This window comes from Suricata suricatta, chromosome 14 (genome assembly GCF_006229205.1).
Source record: "Suricata suricatta isolate VVHF042 chromosome 14, meerkat_22Aug2017_6uvM2_HiC, whole genome shotgun sequence".
NCBI classification, from domain to species: domain Eukaryota; kingdom Metazoa; phylum Chordata; class Mammalia; order Carnivora; family Herpestidae; genus Suricata; species Suricata suricatta.
Window position 1 is genome coordinate 70,696,622 of NC_043713.1, and position 16,920 is coordinate 70,713,541.

At 39.7% G+C, this 16,920-nt stretch overlaps 1 protein-coding gene across 1 annotated transcript in view; it reads left to right on the forward strand.

Annotated features, from left to right (window-relative positions):
* The first annotated feature begins 5,795 nt into the window (after positions 1-5,795).
* Positions 5,796-16,920, forward strand: part of LOC115277814 (sodium/glucose cotransporter 1-like) — a 58,772-nt gene continuing 47,647 nt past the window's right edge. The window contains exons 1-4 of the mRNA XM_029922214.1: positions 5,796-5,843; positions 10,126-10,197; positions 15,388-15,492; positions 16,750-16,809. Of these exons, the coding sequence (XP_029778074.1) occupies positions 5,802-5,843; positions 10,126-10,197; positions 15,388-15,492; positions 16,750-16,809 (279 nt within the window). The 5' untranslated portion in view covers positions 5,796-5,801. The remainder of the gene's footprint in view (positions 5,844-10,125; positions 10,198-15,387; positions 15,493-16,749; positions 16,810-16,920) is intronic.

Below are 16,920 nucleotides of genomic sequence, written 5' to 3' on the forward strand. Positions count from 1 at the left end.
AATGATTGAATGTCACAATTTCTTGTAACTCCCCCTTCCTAAACCCCATAAAAACCTTACTCAGCCCTTGTTCAGGGCTCTCAGCACGGATCCACTGCGTTGGTGAAGGCTGTGAGACCAAACTTAGGCCCGGTGAGCCTAAGCCGTAATAATAAATGCCCTTTGCTTTAAAAAAAAAAAAAAACTGACCCAGAATTGATATATATAATAAATGAATAGGCAAGGACATTACAGCAAGGTGGGTTTTTTTTTTAAGTTTATTTATTTATTTTGAGAGAAAGCGAGAAAGAGCATGAGCAGAGGAGGGGGAGAGAATCCCAAACAGGCTCCACATGGCACAGAGTCCATCACAGGGCTAGAACCCACAGACTGCGAGATCATGACCTGAGCCAAAGTCAGACACTTAACCAACTGAGCCACCCAGGTGCTTCTACAAGCAGTTGTTATAATGCCATTTTGCATGTGCAAGAAGCTTCAGTAAAGATAAAATATGTTAGGTAAATATATGGAAAAGTTTTTTTCATAATTAAACTTCAAGAACTACATCTGTGATGAAGATGAGATTAATAATGGATTAGAAATTACAGAAGAAAAGAATTGAAATTTGGAATTGGATTTGAAATGAAAAATAAACAGAACATCAGTAACATGGGGATAACTTCAGGTGATGCAATGTGCATGTATTCGGAGCCTCTGAAAGAGAAGGGAGGCAAGTGAAAAAAATGGCAGAAATTTTTCTTAATTTGATAAAAACTATATACTAACACATGTAAGAAATTCAACACACAAAATCACAAAAACATAAAGAAAACCCTATGAAGGCACAACATAATCCTCACATTCCTTAAACCAACTCATTTAAGAGAAAATCCTAAAAGTGGCCAGAGGAAAAAACACACACAGTATGTACAGAGAAACAAAGGTAAAGATGAACAAAAACTGCAAATTTCTCATCAATATTAATGGATCTAGAAGAGGGTGGAGCAAGATCCTAAATGTATTGAAAGAAAAAATATCTCCCTGAAATTCACTTAGTAAAAATATCTTCCAAAAGATGGCTATGTAAAGATTTTTCAGACAAATAAAAGCAGAAAGAATGTATCACCAGCAGACTTTCACACAAGAAATGTTACAGGAAGTCATTCAGGCAAAAGAAAAAGGACACAAGCTGGAAGTCTGGATCTACACAAAGGAATGGAGATTGCCAGAAATGGTAATGGTGTGAGTAAATACAAAGATTTTTAAATTATTATTTAAATCTTTTTAAGGATAATAAGCTGTTTTAAAAATAAATAAGACATATAAATTAAAATTTAAAATTTATACAAATATAAAGTACAATGTATGACAATATCACAAAGACTAAGGAGGAGAAATGGAAGCAGAGAATCATAAAGTTCGTATATATGAGGTGAAATAATATCACTTGAAGGTAAACTGGGTTAAGTTAAAGATATACACTATATGCTTTAAAGCAACCACTGAAATAATATAACTAGGGGGCACCTGGGTGGCTCAGTTATTTGAGCATCCTACTTTGGCTCAGGTCAGGATCTCATGGTTCATGAGTTCAAGCCCCACATCAGGCTCACTGTTGTCAGCCTGTCAGCACAAGCTTTGGATCCTCTGTCCTCCTCTCTCTGCCCCTCCTTTACCTGTGCTCTCTCCCACAAAATAAATATTTTTTTAAAATACTCGTGCTTAGTTTTTATAGTAGACTCTGTGGAAAGTGTCATGGATGGATACAGTTCTGAAAATCATTTAATATATATGTGCAAATAATATGAATACTCATTTTATAGAACTGTTCATAGACATAGAAGGCAATGAATTTAATAAAGTTATGCTTTTGCCAATGCTCATTGGCTGAGTCTTGGAAATTTTACAAGAATTACTGTAATCTCAACTACAATTCAAAATTTTCTTGAAACAAAATAATGCTTATTAAATATCCAATAATCAAAGACAAAAAAATGGCAGTCTGAACTTTTCTTTTTTTTAATGTTTTTAATGTTTACTTATTTTTGAGAGAGAAATAGAGAGACAGAGTGCAAGCAAGGGAGGGAGGGCAGAGGGGGAGAGAGAGAGAGAGAGAGACCTAAATGTCCATCACCGGATGAGTGGATCAAGAAGATGTGGTATATATACACAATGGAGTACTACATGGCAATGAGAAAGAATGAAATATGGCCATTTGTAGGAAAGTGGATGGACCTCGAGGGTGTCATGCTAAGCGAAATAAGTCAGGCAGAGAAGGACAGAAACCATATATTTGCACTCATAGGTCTAACAGGAAAACAGGAGAAACCTAATGGAGGACCAGGGGGAGGGGAAGAGGGAAAGAGAGTTGGAGAGAGAGAGGGATGCCAAACTTGAGAGACTATTGAATACTGAAAACGAACTGAGGGTTGAAGGAGAAGGGGGAGAGGGGAAAAGAGGTGCTGGTGATGGAGGAGGGCACTTATGGGAAGAGCACTTGGTGTTGTATGGAAACCAATTTGACAATAAACTATTTTTTAAAAAAATTTAAAAAGAAAATTTACATACCAAGTTGTTCTACATATACTTACAAGTTTTCCAATAACTGAATTAAGTACCCAAATTTCATTTTCCTTTAGGTTAATGACAGTGTTTCATCTTTTTGTGAGAATTTGACTTAGAAGCAAAAGCATATCCTTTTCAAAATTATAACTGTCCAAATTAAGAAATTCACTAGCCTATCTTTGGATTCTGTGTCTCCCTCTCTAGCAGCACCTGGGCGTCTCAGTCAGTTAAGCATCTAACTCTTGATTTCAGCTCAGGTCATGATCTCATGGAGCATGGAGCCTGCTTGGGATTCTTCCCCTCTCTTTCTTTGTACCCCCCTCTTCTGAAAAGTAGATAAATAAACATTTAAAATTTTTAATTAAATCTAAACATAGATCAAGTACTTCTGGTGAAAAGTTAGCATATGAACTGAGATATGCTCTAAGTGTAAAATATATACCAGATTTTGAAGGCTTAATGTGGAAAAAAGAATATAAAATATCTCAACAATGTTGACATTGATTACATTGAATTGGTAATATTTTGGACACAATGGGTTAAACAAAATATATTATTTAAATTAACTTCAGCTATTTCCTTTATTTTTTTAAATACGGATACTAGAAATTTTTAAATTATATCTGGAATACACAGCCAAGGAAACAATCAACAATATGAAAAGCAACCTACAAAATGGCAAAAAATATTTGCAAACTTTATACAGGCAGACCTCATTTCATTGTACTCCACTTTCTTGCACTGCATTTTTTTTTACAAATTGAAGGTGTATGACAACTCTGAGTTGAAGAAGTCCATCAACACCATTTTTCCAACAGTGTTTGAGCACTTTATGTCTCTGAGCCACATTTTGGTAATCTCACAATATTTCAAACTTTTTCATTATTATTATATTTGTTATGGTGATGTGTGATTAGTGATTTTGACTTGCTGAAAGTTCAGATGATAGCATTAGTTAGCTGGAAGTATTTTTTATTAAGTTCTGTGCATTTTTTTAAGATATAAGGCTATTTCACACTTTGTAGACTACAGTATGCTATAAACATAACTTTTATATGCACTGGGAAACCAAACAATTCATTTGGCTTACGTTATTACAATGTTTGCTTTATTGCAGTGGTCTTGAGTTAAATCCTCAAGATCTCCAAAAGTATGCCTATATCTGATAAGGGTTTAATATCCATACAATTGAATATCACAAAAACAACCCAATTAAATATTGGGCATAGCCCCTGAACAGGGAATTTTTTCCAAGAAATACATACAAATGGCCCACAGGCTCATGAAAAGATGCTCAACATCACTCATCATCAAGTAAATATAAATCAAAACTACAATGAGATATCACCTCACACTTGGTAGGGTAGCTATTATCAAAAAGACGAGATAAGTATTGGCGAGGATGTAGAGAAAAGGGAAAAAACTATTAGTGAGAATGTAAATTGGCACAGCCTCTATGGAAAACAGCATAGAGGTCCCTCAAAACATTAAAAATAGAACTATTGCATGATTCAGCAATCCCACCTCTGGGTATTTATCCAAAGGAAATAAAGTCACTATCTCAAAGAGACACCTGCACCCCATGTTCATTGCAGCATTATACAGTAGCCAAGATATGGAAGCAATCTAAGCGTCCATGGACAGATGAATGGGTAAGGAAAATGTGATATGTAATGTACAAAATGGAATATTATCCTCACAAAAGAAGGAAACCTTGCCATTTGCAATAGCATGGATAAACTTGGAAGACATTATGCTGAGTGAAATAAACCAGGTACAGATTATATGTGAAATCTGAAAAAATAATTATAATAAAAGTCAAACTCACAGTGACAGAAAGGTGGTTACCAGAAGCTAAGGTGGGCTTGGGGGGAAAGGGAAGATATTAATCAAAGGTTACAAATTTGTAGTTATAATATGAATAAATTCGAGAGACCTAGTGTATAGCATGGTGACTACAGTCATTTATAATGTACTGCATACTTGAAATTTGCTAACAGTGAATCTCAAGTGTTCTTACCACACACACACACACACGAAATGGTAATGATGCAAGGTGATTGATATGTTAGATTATGGTAATCTGTCAAAACATCACCTACATCTTAAATATACACAAATTTTATTTGTCAATCATACCTTAATAAAGCTGGGGAAAAAATAACATCTGTGATTCATAGCGTGTTTTTTTGGGGCAGCACTGAACTAGGACTACAGAATTCTGCTCAGGAGGCTGTGATCAAAGATCTCTGAATGGCTACCAGCCAGTATAAGCCTCCCCATCCTTGTGGTCATAAATTCAACTTGCTTATTGTGAGAATCAAATGATTTAACATGTGCAAAGTGCTTAGAAGGAAATCTGACACCTAGCAAGAACTATTATGTTGACTATTATTATTGTTATTAGCATATTTTATTAGTATTACTAACAAAAATTCAAAAAATACAATCTAGCAGGAAAACATCGTTGACAGAGATCAAAGAGAGTTAACACTTGGCTCAGATTAGAAATGCTCACATCACCAATGAAAGATCAAATTGCAAAAGGTGGCGGTCCCTCTGTAATCCGTTGGTCCAAGCAGGACCCTGACTAGGGTGAGGAGATTGAGGCGTTCTCCTTGGTGCAAAATTTAAGGGGGCATCGAAAAACTCAGGACTGGAGAAATAATATTCTAATGTAATTGTTTTACTAAATCCAAATTTAAGGCAACAAGTCCACAATGAACAAAATATGAAAAACGTAAATAAGGACAAGGGCAGTATCACGGGCTTCTCGCCTTGCTCCAGGACCCGAGGATGGCTCCGAAAGTCACCCTGCAACGGCTTCTGTCTCTGTAACTCACGCTTGGCCCACTCCAGCCCAGCTCTAAGTCTCAGATAAAGGGAGCTGGGGGTTTGAGGAGGGTGCCTGGAACAGCAGTGAGGAAAGGCTTTTCATTTTCATATTAAATACAGCAACCCCTCAGGAAGGAGGTATCCCCAGCCTGCGGGGAGGGGGGCGCAGGAACTTGGTGCGTTGGGCCGCAGGGCCTGCAGGGAAACTCCCAGGCTGCACCGTGGCCCTTCCCAGAATGGCCTGCGGTGGCAGAGCCACAGCCAAAGCCGAAGCCAAAGTCAAAGCAGTTGCTGCCTCCTCTGACAGCCCTCACTAGTCACCTGGCCCAGAAGCGCCACCATGAGCTCTTCCTGGTATGGCGACATCTCGAGCTGGAATGCTTTGGGTTTTTGGCGTCAGTAACACCCTAGATATCCTGGTGATGGTTTTGTACTTCCTGTTGGTCCTGGGCGTTGGGCTCTGGGTAAGTCGGCTGGGAGGGGAAGGCGGGCCGTGGACACCAGGCTGGGTTTGACCCGCTACCCTTCAGTTAGCTGTTTCCCGACCCCTGCGTCCCGCCCCAGTACTGCCCCAGCCTATGCACAGCCCTCGGTGGCCGGTGGAAACTTGTCCACTCTCCTTCTGCCTACCTACCCCCCACCCTTCTAGCCAAGGGTAAATAAATGCAGGTCCTCAGTAATGGAGCCATACTTGATTAATCCCACGTTTCCTGCCCACCCCCACCCCCCAAATAAATGAGCAGGCTCAAATCCCCCCCCAACTCACCCCACCCCCACCCCCGGGCTTGCTGCCTGGAACCTAAATGGTGTTTGGTAAGCAGGCACTGTTAGGCCATTGAGTGCCAGGTCTGCCCTAGTGCTTCAAGTTCATCACATCCTCACAACCATGCTGTGAATAACATACTGTCATTCCCTCCAATTCTCCAGTTGAGGAAACTGAGGCTCAAAGAATTTAAGTAACAACCGAGGAATGATTGGGTTCAGATTTGAACCTCAAGCTGTCTGATCTGACTCAGGATCTTAACCCCTTTGCCTTGCTAGCAAAATCTCAAAGGTCACTTGTAGCCTAGGGCTCTAAGCATTCTCTTTACATTTGAATAAAAAGCTTAGATTATTTCTTCATACAAGCTTCCCTTAAAAGGGTGGAGACCATGTCTCCTTTGCTCATCTCTGCCCACTACAGCTTAGCATGTAAGCACTCAAAAAGATGTCTTTTAACCATGCTCCCCAGAGACAGGCCATGCCCAGGAAGCCTGCCTGCATTCCAGTGAAAGATCAGATGCGTATGACAGCTTTGGGTGGTGTCATGGTGTCACCCCTCCAGTAAGTTGTTAACCATCAGAGGCCTCTGCCTGGCCTGCTTCACCAAGCAGGAGTATCTGGTGACTACCACCTGGGAAAGTTTTCGTTCTGGGTGGCCCGCACCCAGCTTAAGCCTTCATGTCCACGTGACCTTTACTTTGGGACACTTCACTGGGTTATGAGCAGAATCTTATTGTGCAGAATATGGCCTTTCAAAGTGCAATCATTGGACACTCTTTTTGAGGGCTTACAGTAAGTCACTATGCTGCTAGTAAGCAGATAGAGTAATGGAGACATGCTCTCCATCCTATTAGAGAATTTTGTACCAGAAGAGAAAATACAGGCACTTTATTCCAAACATAAAGGAGAAATCTGAGGTGTTTATCCAGATCATTCAAACTAAAGATTTTTTAAAACAGGCCTCAATTATGAGAAACATCCTTCTAAGTGCCCAAGGACACAGGGTCTCTGAGTAATGAGTACTTATTTTAGGATCCTTTCTCTAGTGCTCTCATTGAATTCGGAAGCCCTCACCCAGTTTTGTCCCAGGCCCAGTTGAGGCCTAAGTCTGGCTAAGGTCAGAGGACTGTTAAGTTGACTGTTTCCTGAAGAAACCTGCTGTTCGTTTGTTCTGGAAGCCATAAAACATGCATAGTTATCCAGAATGCATTGATCTTTTTCCTTCTTTATAATATCTTCCCATTTGTTCTTTTGGATAATCTCATGTTGTTTTTATTTAGGAAAGTGTTACATGCTCTTTGTAAGAGTGAAAAGATGCATAAATTAAGAATGAGTTACTCTTCTTTCCCCATCCATTCCCATCCATCTGAGGTAACCGTGGGTCATGTATCCCTCCCCTTTCTCAGTGCTTAATCAAACATGCAGACACATGTAGAGTTTTGTGTTTTGTCTTGATAGAAGATGTGACCATATTGTACACATTACTCTGCAGTCTGCCTTTCCCCCCACTTACTATATATGGAGAGAGTCCTTCAGGTCAATAGATAGAGATCCAGCTTGTGTTGTTATTTACTGCCTGGTAGTCCCATAAATATGTACTATCCAGCTCTTTCCTACTAATCGACACTTAGATTGTTTCCAGGTGTTGGTTTTGATGCCAGATATTGTTGTGTTGGTACTTTTAATCTGTGGAGCATGGATTCCCAAAATTGGAACTACTGAGTCAGAAGTATACATTTACTTGAAATTTTAGTAGATTATTTGTAGATATTACTAAATGCTGATCTCCAGAGCTTGTTGAGATTTACTTTTTTCACAAGCAGGATATGATCATGCTCTTTTCCCCAAGACATGCTCATTACTCTGTGTGTGCGTGTGTGTGTGTGTGTGTGTGTGTGTGTGTGTGTGTGTTGCCAGCCTGATGGGTGGACAGTGGTATGTCTTTGTAGCTTTGATTTGTACTTCCTAGACTCCTAGTGAGGTTAAGCATCTTTTTATGAGTTTATCCTTCATTGATTTTCTTCTTCTGTGAATAGCCAGGTTATTTGCCATTTTTTATCCGTGTTCGTTGCTTTTATCTGTCATTTGACTTGCTCATATGTTTTCCCCAAGCTATCATTTATCCAAACCAGTGTTTACTACTGATATTTGAGACCAGATGATTTCATTGTGGGCATCTGTCCTGTGCATCATAGGATGCTTAGAAGTATCCTTGACTCCTACCCATTCATAACCAAAAATGTCTCCAGACATTGCCAAATATCCCCTGGATGGTTGGGGAAAATATCACCTCTGACTGAGAACCACTGGTCTAAACTGTTAATTGTGTCTTTCTGTCAGTTGAGTTTTTGTTCACTTTGAAGAAGTCAACTAATCTCTCTTTTCATTTGCATCTTCTAGATTTCCTGCCTTACTTAGGAAAGTTTTCTCCCATTCCAAGTTTGTACAAATATTATCCTAGATTTTCTTCTAATAGCCTGTAGTTTTTTCATATTTAAATCTCTAGAACATCTGAAAATTATTTTTATGTGTGATTCAATGGATAAGTCTAGCTTTATTTTCTTCCAGTTATTAAACTACCCTTTTCTTGCTGAACCAAATTGCCCACATTCACACAGATGGGACTTCTTCCTGAAGGCATTCATCAATTCCTATCTGCTGAGTCCCCCAGGGAATGGGGAAATCTTAATCTTGGCTGCTGGTGCCGTGGCTCTTATAGGATGGTAAAAGGAAAATACTTATACTTTTGGGGTTTTTTTTCTCTTTTATCAGTCTCAGCCCAGATCTTTGAGAAAGAGTTCGTTGTATCTTCTTCACTCACCAACCTAGCTGCTGTGATTGTTATTATTCCAGGAAGAGAGCAGAGAGGAAGGAAGAGGCAGGACAGGCACTTAAGCCACTTTCTCCCCAGAAGCTCTTCTTCTTACTATCTGGTCCTCTCTTTGTGGAAAGTGAGGATGCTTTTATTCATCTGAGAACAGATTGACTTTTAAACATTCCTTTTAAAAGTTTTCCAGATGATACCTTCCATAGAAAAGTTCAGTTCTGCACATAGTAGGCCCTTGGTAAATATTTAGTAAATAGATGAGGTTAAACTAACTTAATGTGTCTTATTTGGAGAATTGTTTCTTTGGATTTCTGGCTTTATGATGCAAGGGGACCCCATTATAATATAGATACCTCAGATGGCAGTTTTTTTAAATGTTTATTTATTTTGAGAGAGAAAGAAAGAGAGAGCACACAGGGGAAGGACAGAGAGAGAAGGATAGAGAGAATCCCTAGCAGTCTCCATGCCTAGCAGGACTTGATCCCAAGAACTGTGAGATTATGACCTGAGCTGAAATCAAGAGGTGGATGCTTGACCAACTGAGCCACCCAGGCACCTGTCAGATGGTAGTTTTTAAGTTCACTCTTCCCACAGAAACATATTTCTGTCAATTAGTTGTTATCCTTAGGCCATGCCGGTCCTAAGCATTCCAGGAAATACCCAGGGTTGTCTTTTGACCACATCAGAGTCTGGGAATGAGAGCTGGGGAGCCTGAGTAGAGAGGGCTTGGATGTGTTGGAAGGACACTGTAATAATGGCAGAGTGACAGCTGTCCTGGAAGAAGCTGGGCGCATGTTCAGGTTTGCCATTCCTCACTGATTCATATATTCACTAACCACTTACCTCCCAGACTCTGCTAGAAGCTATGACACTGGTTAACTAGTTGGGAAAAAAAAAAGTAAAATGATATTATTTTCCCAGAAGTGTAGAGAAATGGAAATGTCCACACAATCAAAGCTAGAAGAGACTGTAGTCTCCAGCTAGGTGGCCATGGGTAACCCAGTGGGTAGGGGCTTCTATTCCTAAAAAGAAAGGGAAAGTGGATTTGGAGGTCTCTGCTAAAGAGATTTACCTATAAGTGAAGGTGACTGTTTAAGAGATTTGTGTCTTTGGAACAGTTTGTTTCTTGTATTTCCCTTGTTTTTTGTGTTTTCAAGGCTATCCTGTCAAGCAGTCGTGGGACAGTAGAAGACTTCTTCCTGGCTGGCCGCAGTCTAGCACGGTGGGCGGTGAGTAAGCCTTGCATGTGGCAATCACTTGGGGCGGGGGGCGGTGCATGTTAACTTGTCTGTTACTTTAATACAGATGTCTTATACCCAAAATAATTTGAAGTTGTGAAATCAGGAAAGTAATTTCATTAGAGTTTGCTTAACTCTTAAGTAGTTTCTTACTAAATGTTTCCATTCAACTCAGTTTTATTCACTAACTGTTTATTATGTACAGAGGTTCTAGGTTCCAGGACGCAGGTGGGGAATAGACAGTCTTGCTCTCTGGAAACCCACAATCTAGAAAGGGAGTTAGATGTGTATCCAGCCAATTGCACTACATTACAGTACAGGACAGCAGTGTGTCTGGTAGGTGGTGCACAGGCCAGGTACAGATGAAAGGTAAGCTCAGGCTTGCTGGGTAGAGGTGGTACAAGATAGGAAAGGTCTTCCAGAGATAGGGTTATCTGAGCAAGATTTGGAGGTGGGGTAGGTGTTCGCAGGGAGAGTGTGAGGGCATCCCAGGCCGAAGGAACAGCATATGCCAAAGCTTGGAGGTGTGGGACAGCATTATGTTAGATGGAGGGAGGCAGGGTAGAAACATTTCTTATCTTTTATGTATTATTCATTATTCAAAGTGATTCCATCCAAGAGGAGTGCCTCAAAACCCCCTCAGCAGAAAAAGCAGCTGCCTGTCCATGACCCTGTACCCAGGATAGAGTGGGTAGGAGTGCCCAGCGAGGAGGAAGATGTGGGTCACCAGAAGGGCCCAGCCTCGGAGGAGCCAAGCCTGAGCCAGGGCTGCTTTATAACTTATTTTGTAAAAATAGAGTTGCCTGGGTGGCTCAGTCGGTTAAGTGTCCAACTTCAGCTCAGGTCGTGATTGCACAGCTCATGAGTTTGAGTTCCACTTTGGGCTCTGTGCTGACAGCTTGGAGCCTGGAGCCGGCTTCAGATTCTGTGTCTCCTTCTGCCTCTGCCCTTCCCCAATTCATTCTTTGTCTCTCTCTTTCTCTCTATCTCTATCTCAAAAACAAATAAACATTTAAAAAATTATGTAAAAATATACATGCATTTCTAGCACAGGAACATAAAATACATTTAGAGAATTATATAAGAAGCAGGCCCTTAACTAATATTCTTTGCCCCCAAATGTTAACCAGTCTTACAGCAAAGATTTGTTTTTTCACACTGGGGTAGCACTTCAAAGAGAAGAATCTTGTCTTGGGAGGAGAAATTGCCTTTATTCAAAGGGAAAAGGAAAGTACACTTACTCACTTTGATGGATCCAACAACCTAGCAGAAATGGCTTTGCCTCTTAGCTGGGAGATTTGGGGAAAAGCATTTTCCTGGTATTTAACTTTCTGAAATCTTTTTTGTAAACCTGTTTTAGAAAGAGATTGAATGCAGCAAAAAAAAATATTTGCAATGGGCCTCCCACCTTCGTTTATTTTTTCTGCAGAGGATTCCAGCAACACAGCCTCTTCCTGGGCTGTGAGGTCCCCAGTCTTTTGCCTGAGCCACTTAGACCTGAAGTCGTATTTTGTGTACCCAGAGAAATGGCAATCTGCTTTCCACATTCCCTTGGAAAACTGACACTTGCAATGGTTTTCAAAAGACAGTAACATGCTTTGGCCTCCCAATGTTTATGTATGTTATGATTTATTAATTTCTTTGCTGTGACTTCTCTTTTCATTGTTAGGGTTATTGCTTCATGAAAGAAATATTTTATGGTGTTAGTAAAGGAAACTAAAAGAATGATTTTTTGCCACTCTGGTTTTCTTTTCTGTTCTATATTCTTATTAGCAGATTGCTCTTATTGAGGCCCTCCATGTGACTGACTTTTCTTTCTCTCTTTTTTTAATTGTACATGGCTTATTCTTGTACCTAGCTCCCAGTGCTCATCTAAGCTGGCTTGGCAGTGGTGAAACCCTGAGGCACTCAGTCCTCTCTCCCTCCCTGTATTTGTTGCCTTGCTCTCCTTCCCAGCTGCCTCCCCAGCTGCTCATGGTCAGTCTCCCCAGCTGGTTGTCCCCCATCTCCCTGGCCTTTTAACACCAGAAGTCCCCAGGGCCCGCACCTGGCTGCTTCTCTCCAATCACACTCAAATACTTGGCTACTCGTCTAGCTCATGGCATTGAGTACCAGTTACATGCTAACAAATCACAGGTCTCTGATGTGAACTCCAGACTCACAGGCAACTCCTGTACTGTTCGACAGAGCACTTGGGAGATCTATCAGGTATTGCAAACTGAACAAGCCCCAAAGGGAGCTCTGGACTTCCCTCAGCAAATCTGATTCTCCTACCATCTTTCTTTTCTCCTGAAGAGCAACTCCATCTTCTGGTTGCTCTGGCTGACAAACATGGATGCTTGTTAGGTGCTTTAGTTTCTGCTGACCCAGCATCCCATCGTTCAGGAAATCCTGCAACTCGATCTAAAAACTATCTTTCAAATCTGACCACTTCCCATCAACTCTGTCTTCAGGTCCATGCTGCTATTGTTTCTCACCTGGATTAATTATAACAGCTTCTTGAGCTCCCATCTTCTACCTTGGTTCTTCTATATCCAGTCTCAACAGAGCAGCTAAAGGGAGCCTATTAGAACTCAAGTCAGACCATGCCACTTTTCTGCTTAAAACCCTGTTGGGGTGCCCATGTCACCCAAAAGAAAAGCCCTGCCCCTTATGGTGGCCTGTGGTAGGGCACAGATGACCTGTACCTTATTACCTCCCTGCCCTTGCCTCTCAGGATCCCTGTCCCCATCTCTAGGCAGTGTCCTTGAACAGCCCAGCTGTGTTTCTGCCTCAGGGCCTTTGCCCATGCTGCTTTCTCTGGCTAGAGCACTCTCCCCAGAATCCCCATGGCTTGCTCCCCCACCTCTTCTGGTCTTTAGCTTTTCTCTCAGACAGTCTACGCTGATCACCCAATTTCCCAGTACTTCCTATCCACTTCTCCACTGTTTTTTTATTCCTCTATGGTATTTATCACTGTCTATCATGCTATAAAATAATCTTCTAATTTATTTTTATTCTCTTTTCCCCAAAAGAATGTTAGCTTCATGAGAGCAGAGATTTTTGTCTATTTCACTCACTAATATATCTCTAATACCTTGAACAGTGCCTGGACATAGTTAGCAATGGACATTTATTCGCAGTTATTAAATAAGAAATGGTGCCTTTTAATGCTGCCTTTTAATTTAATAATATGCTAGCATCTTCCAACAGCTATATAAACTTAGGTGGATTTATTTTATATTTATATGTAGTTACATAGTGTTATATCACACGGACATTCCATCATTTACACACTATATTATTAGGCAAATTAGACTTTATATAATATTTTACTATCATGGTAAATGTAGTGAACATTCTTTTTTTAAAATAACTTCTTAAATTTTTTTTAAACTTTTATTTATTTTTGAGAGACAGAGACAGAGCATGAATGGGGGAGGAGCAGTGAGAGAGGGAGACACAGAATCCAAAGCAGGTTCCAGGCTCTGAGCTGTCAGCTCAGAGCCTGATACAGGGCTCAAACCCATGGACCGTGAGATCATGACCTGAGCCAAAGTCGGACGCTTAACCGACAGAGCCACCCAGGCGCCCCTGAACATTATTAATTATAAAATAACTACTATTATTGGAGTACTTATTATGTGCCACTTCTAAGACTTTTTTTTTTGCATTACAATTGCCCCATTAAGGTATTTGGTATCTGTACATTCTCAACTATGTCTTATTAGTGCATTTTACCTTATAAAACATAGTTATATAAGGTAAGTATAAGGTAACTATAAAGTTTGTTTTAAAAACCTGCTCTTTGTTTAATGCTTTTGGTCTTTTTTCTAAAGTTTATTTATTTATTTTGAGTGAGAGAGCAAGCAGAGGAGTGGTAGAAAGAGAGGGAGGGGGAGAGAGAGAGAGAGAGAGAGAAAGAGAAAGAGAGAGAGAGAATTCCAAGCAGGCTCTGCACTGCCAGCACAGAGCCTGACACGAGGCTTGAACCCATAAACTGTGAGATCATGACCTGAGCCAAAATCAAGAGTGGATGCCTAAGTGACTGAGCCACCCAGGTGCCCGTAATGCTTTTGATCTTGAATGCTACTTTATCTTATGTCAATATTGTCAATACTGGGATGTCTGTACCTAAAAGGTTTGTTATTTTCAATCTCTCTTGATAATTTGGTTTTAAATCTATCTCATGTCAAAGGCATTGTAGTTGGACTTTGGTTTTGAATGGAGTGGCTATCTCTACTCAATTAAAAAGCTGTTATTGGTTTAGGAGGGATTTTGCTCATTTAAATACCTCTAGGAATTTTTTCTTTTGAAAGTAACAGATGTTGATTGTAAAAAGCCCAAAAGTTATAGTCTAAGTATAGAACGTGAAATTTTCTCCTCATTCCATCTCTATAACCATAATTCCAGAAATATTTTGTTATGTATATATTTCCAGAACTGCTCCTGTGCATGTATAACCATATATCTGTGCAAGTGTAAGATGCACATATAAAATTTTAATGAGATTATATTTTACATATTGCTTACCTTATTGTTTAATGAAAAGCTCCTTTATTACTTCTGTATGCTACATTGTAGTTCATCATATTCATGCACCTTAGTATTTTTTTTAATGTTTTATTTATTTTTGAGACAGAGAGAGACAGAGCAGGGGCAGGGAGGGGCAGAGAGAGAGGAGACACAGAATCGGAAGCAGGCTCCAGGCTCTGAGTTGTCAGCACAGAGCCCGACACGGGTTTCAAACCCACAAACGTGAGATCATGACCTGAGCCAAAGTTGGAGGCTTAACCAACTGAGCCACCCAGGCGCCCCATTTTTTTCTTTCTTTTTTTTTAATGCACCTTAGTATTTTAGCCAGTCTCTTGCAGCCAATCAGTTAAATTGTTGATAGTTTTAAATTACTTAATGATGACATTGCACTCTGCTATTGTTTCTGCATTAGGGAATTGCAAGTGAGTTGGTGGAGCATGTGAAAGGTGGCAACATAAGAATGGCCATTCTTCTTTCTTCATGTTCTCCCTTCTCACTTGGCTTCTAACTTGTAAGTAGGGTGTTTGTGTAGAAGAAATACAGATGGGAATTCTGCCCAGGGAATAGTCCCTTTTGTGAAAATGGAAAATTCAGTTTACATTTGTGAAAATGAATTCTTGAAGTTGGACTGATAGTTCTGCTAGGTAATCGCCTTTTGATTTTCAGATAGGCTCTTCTCTTTTTGCCTCCAGTATTGGCAGTGGCCACTTCATGGGCCTGGCTGGAATAGGAGCGACTTCAGGCATTGCTATTGGGGCCTTTGAGTGGAATGTAAGTAATACCTTGTGCAGCAACTAACCTCCCTCTTTATCTAAATAAAACTTCAAATGTAAAAACTTGTTTTCTACCTCCGGTAAATATTAAAGACTTCATGAGAAGTCATGGAAGAAAAGAACCAAGTCTTTGACTTTCAAAACGATTGTGCTAGTTTTCATTGTTCTTAGTTAATGAAGTTAATGAAGAGACAGGGAATGTTTACATCCCAAGGGCCATAGGAATACAATGAACAAAGAACTTTTTGTAGACTGGCCAAGGAGGGAAAAGAGAAAAGACCATATTAACATTTAAATATATGTGTACATATGCATTTATGTTTAGATATACATGCAGATATATATGTGTATATGGGTATACACACATATGTCTCTATATGTACATGCATGTGTGTATATATGTATATGTATGTATTGCAGTAAGTAGAGTGGGCTCAACTATGCTTTTCAAGATATTCAACTAATTACTACAAAACTCCTTACTGACCTCCTAAGAATACCAGGTTTCAGCCATAAAACCTATGAAATGCATTATTTATTAAATCTGTGGAATATATTTGTTGTAGGACATAGAATTTGGTCGCCTAAGTATAAGTGAATTTATAAGTCTTGGGCTTATCAACTTATCTCTATGTAAATCATCTGACTCTTCTGGATAAATCAGAAAGCTCCCTACTTTCTGAGTCTCATCTTTCTCCTTATAGACTACAAAAATAAAGGACACTTCTAGCAGAGTCAGTTTCAAACCTAGCCAAAAGCCCTGGCCTTTACCACCATTTACCTCTCAGAATTTACTAGCATCTCCTTTATAAATTCAACTTGTCTTACCCCTTCTTTGTAAGAAAGCCAGAACCAAATTTGTTATTTAATTTCAATAACTTGTATGAAATTTTAGTTGAACTTCTCCTTCATTTCTCTGGTTTCTGATTTTCTTTTTTTTTTAACTATAATTTATATATAAGCCATCTTTATTTTTATCTTGAGGTAGCCAAACAATAAATTAAAAATAAATACCTTGACAACTCGCTCAGTTAAACCTCACCCCACCAAATTAAGAAGGCACCCTTTCATAGGCAAAGATCAAGTGCCTGTAAGTAGCTCATTGCCCTGGAAGGTATGTGCCTGGGCTGTTGTTTATAAAGTTCCCCAGCACTGATACATTTGTTAGGCTCAAAACCCAAGTCACTGAGCTTGCATCTCATGTAAGAGCTTGCCCTAGATGGAACCCTGATGTAATTCTCTTTCTTGGTTTCAGGCTCCAATTCTGCTCTGTGTTCTTGGTTGGATATTTTCTCCCATTTACGTTAAGGCTGGGGTGAGTAGCCATTATCAGTTACTCCATTCTCTATAGTATTTTTTTTCTTACAAATATTTTGTGTGTTTATAAAAACATTGTGGAGGCAAGTTAAACTTCTCAGTCTTTTGA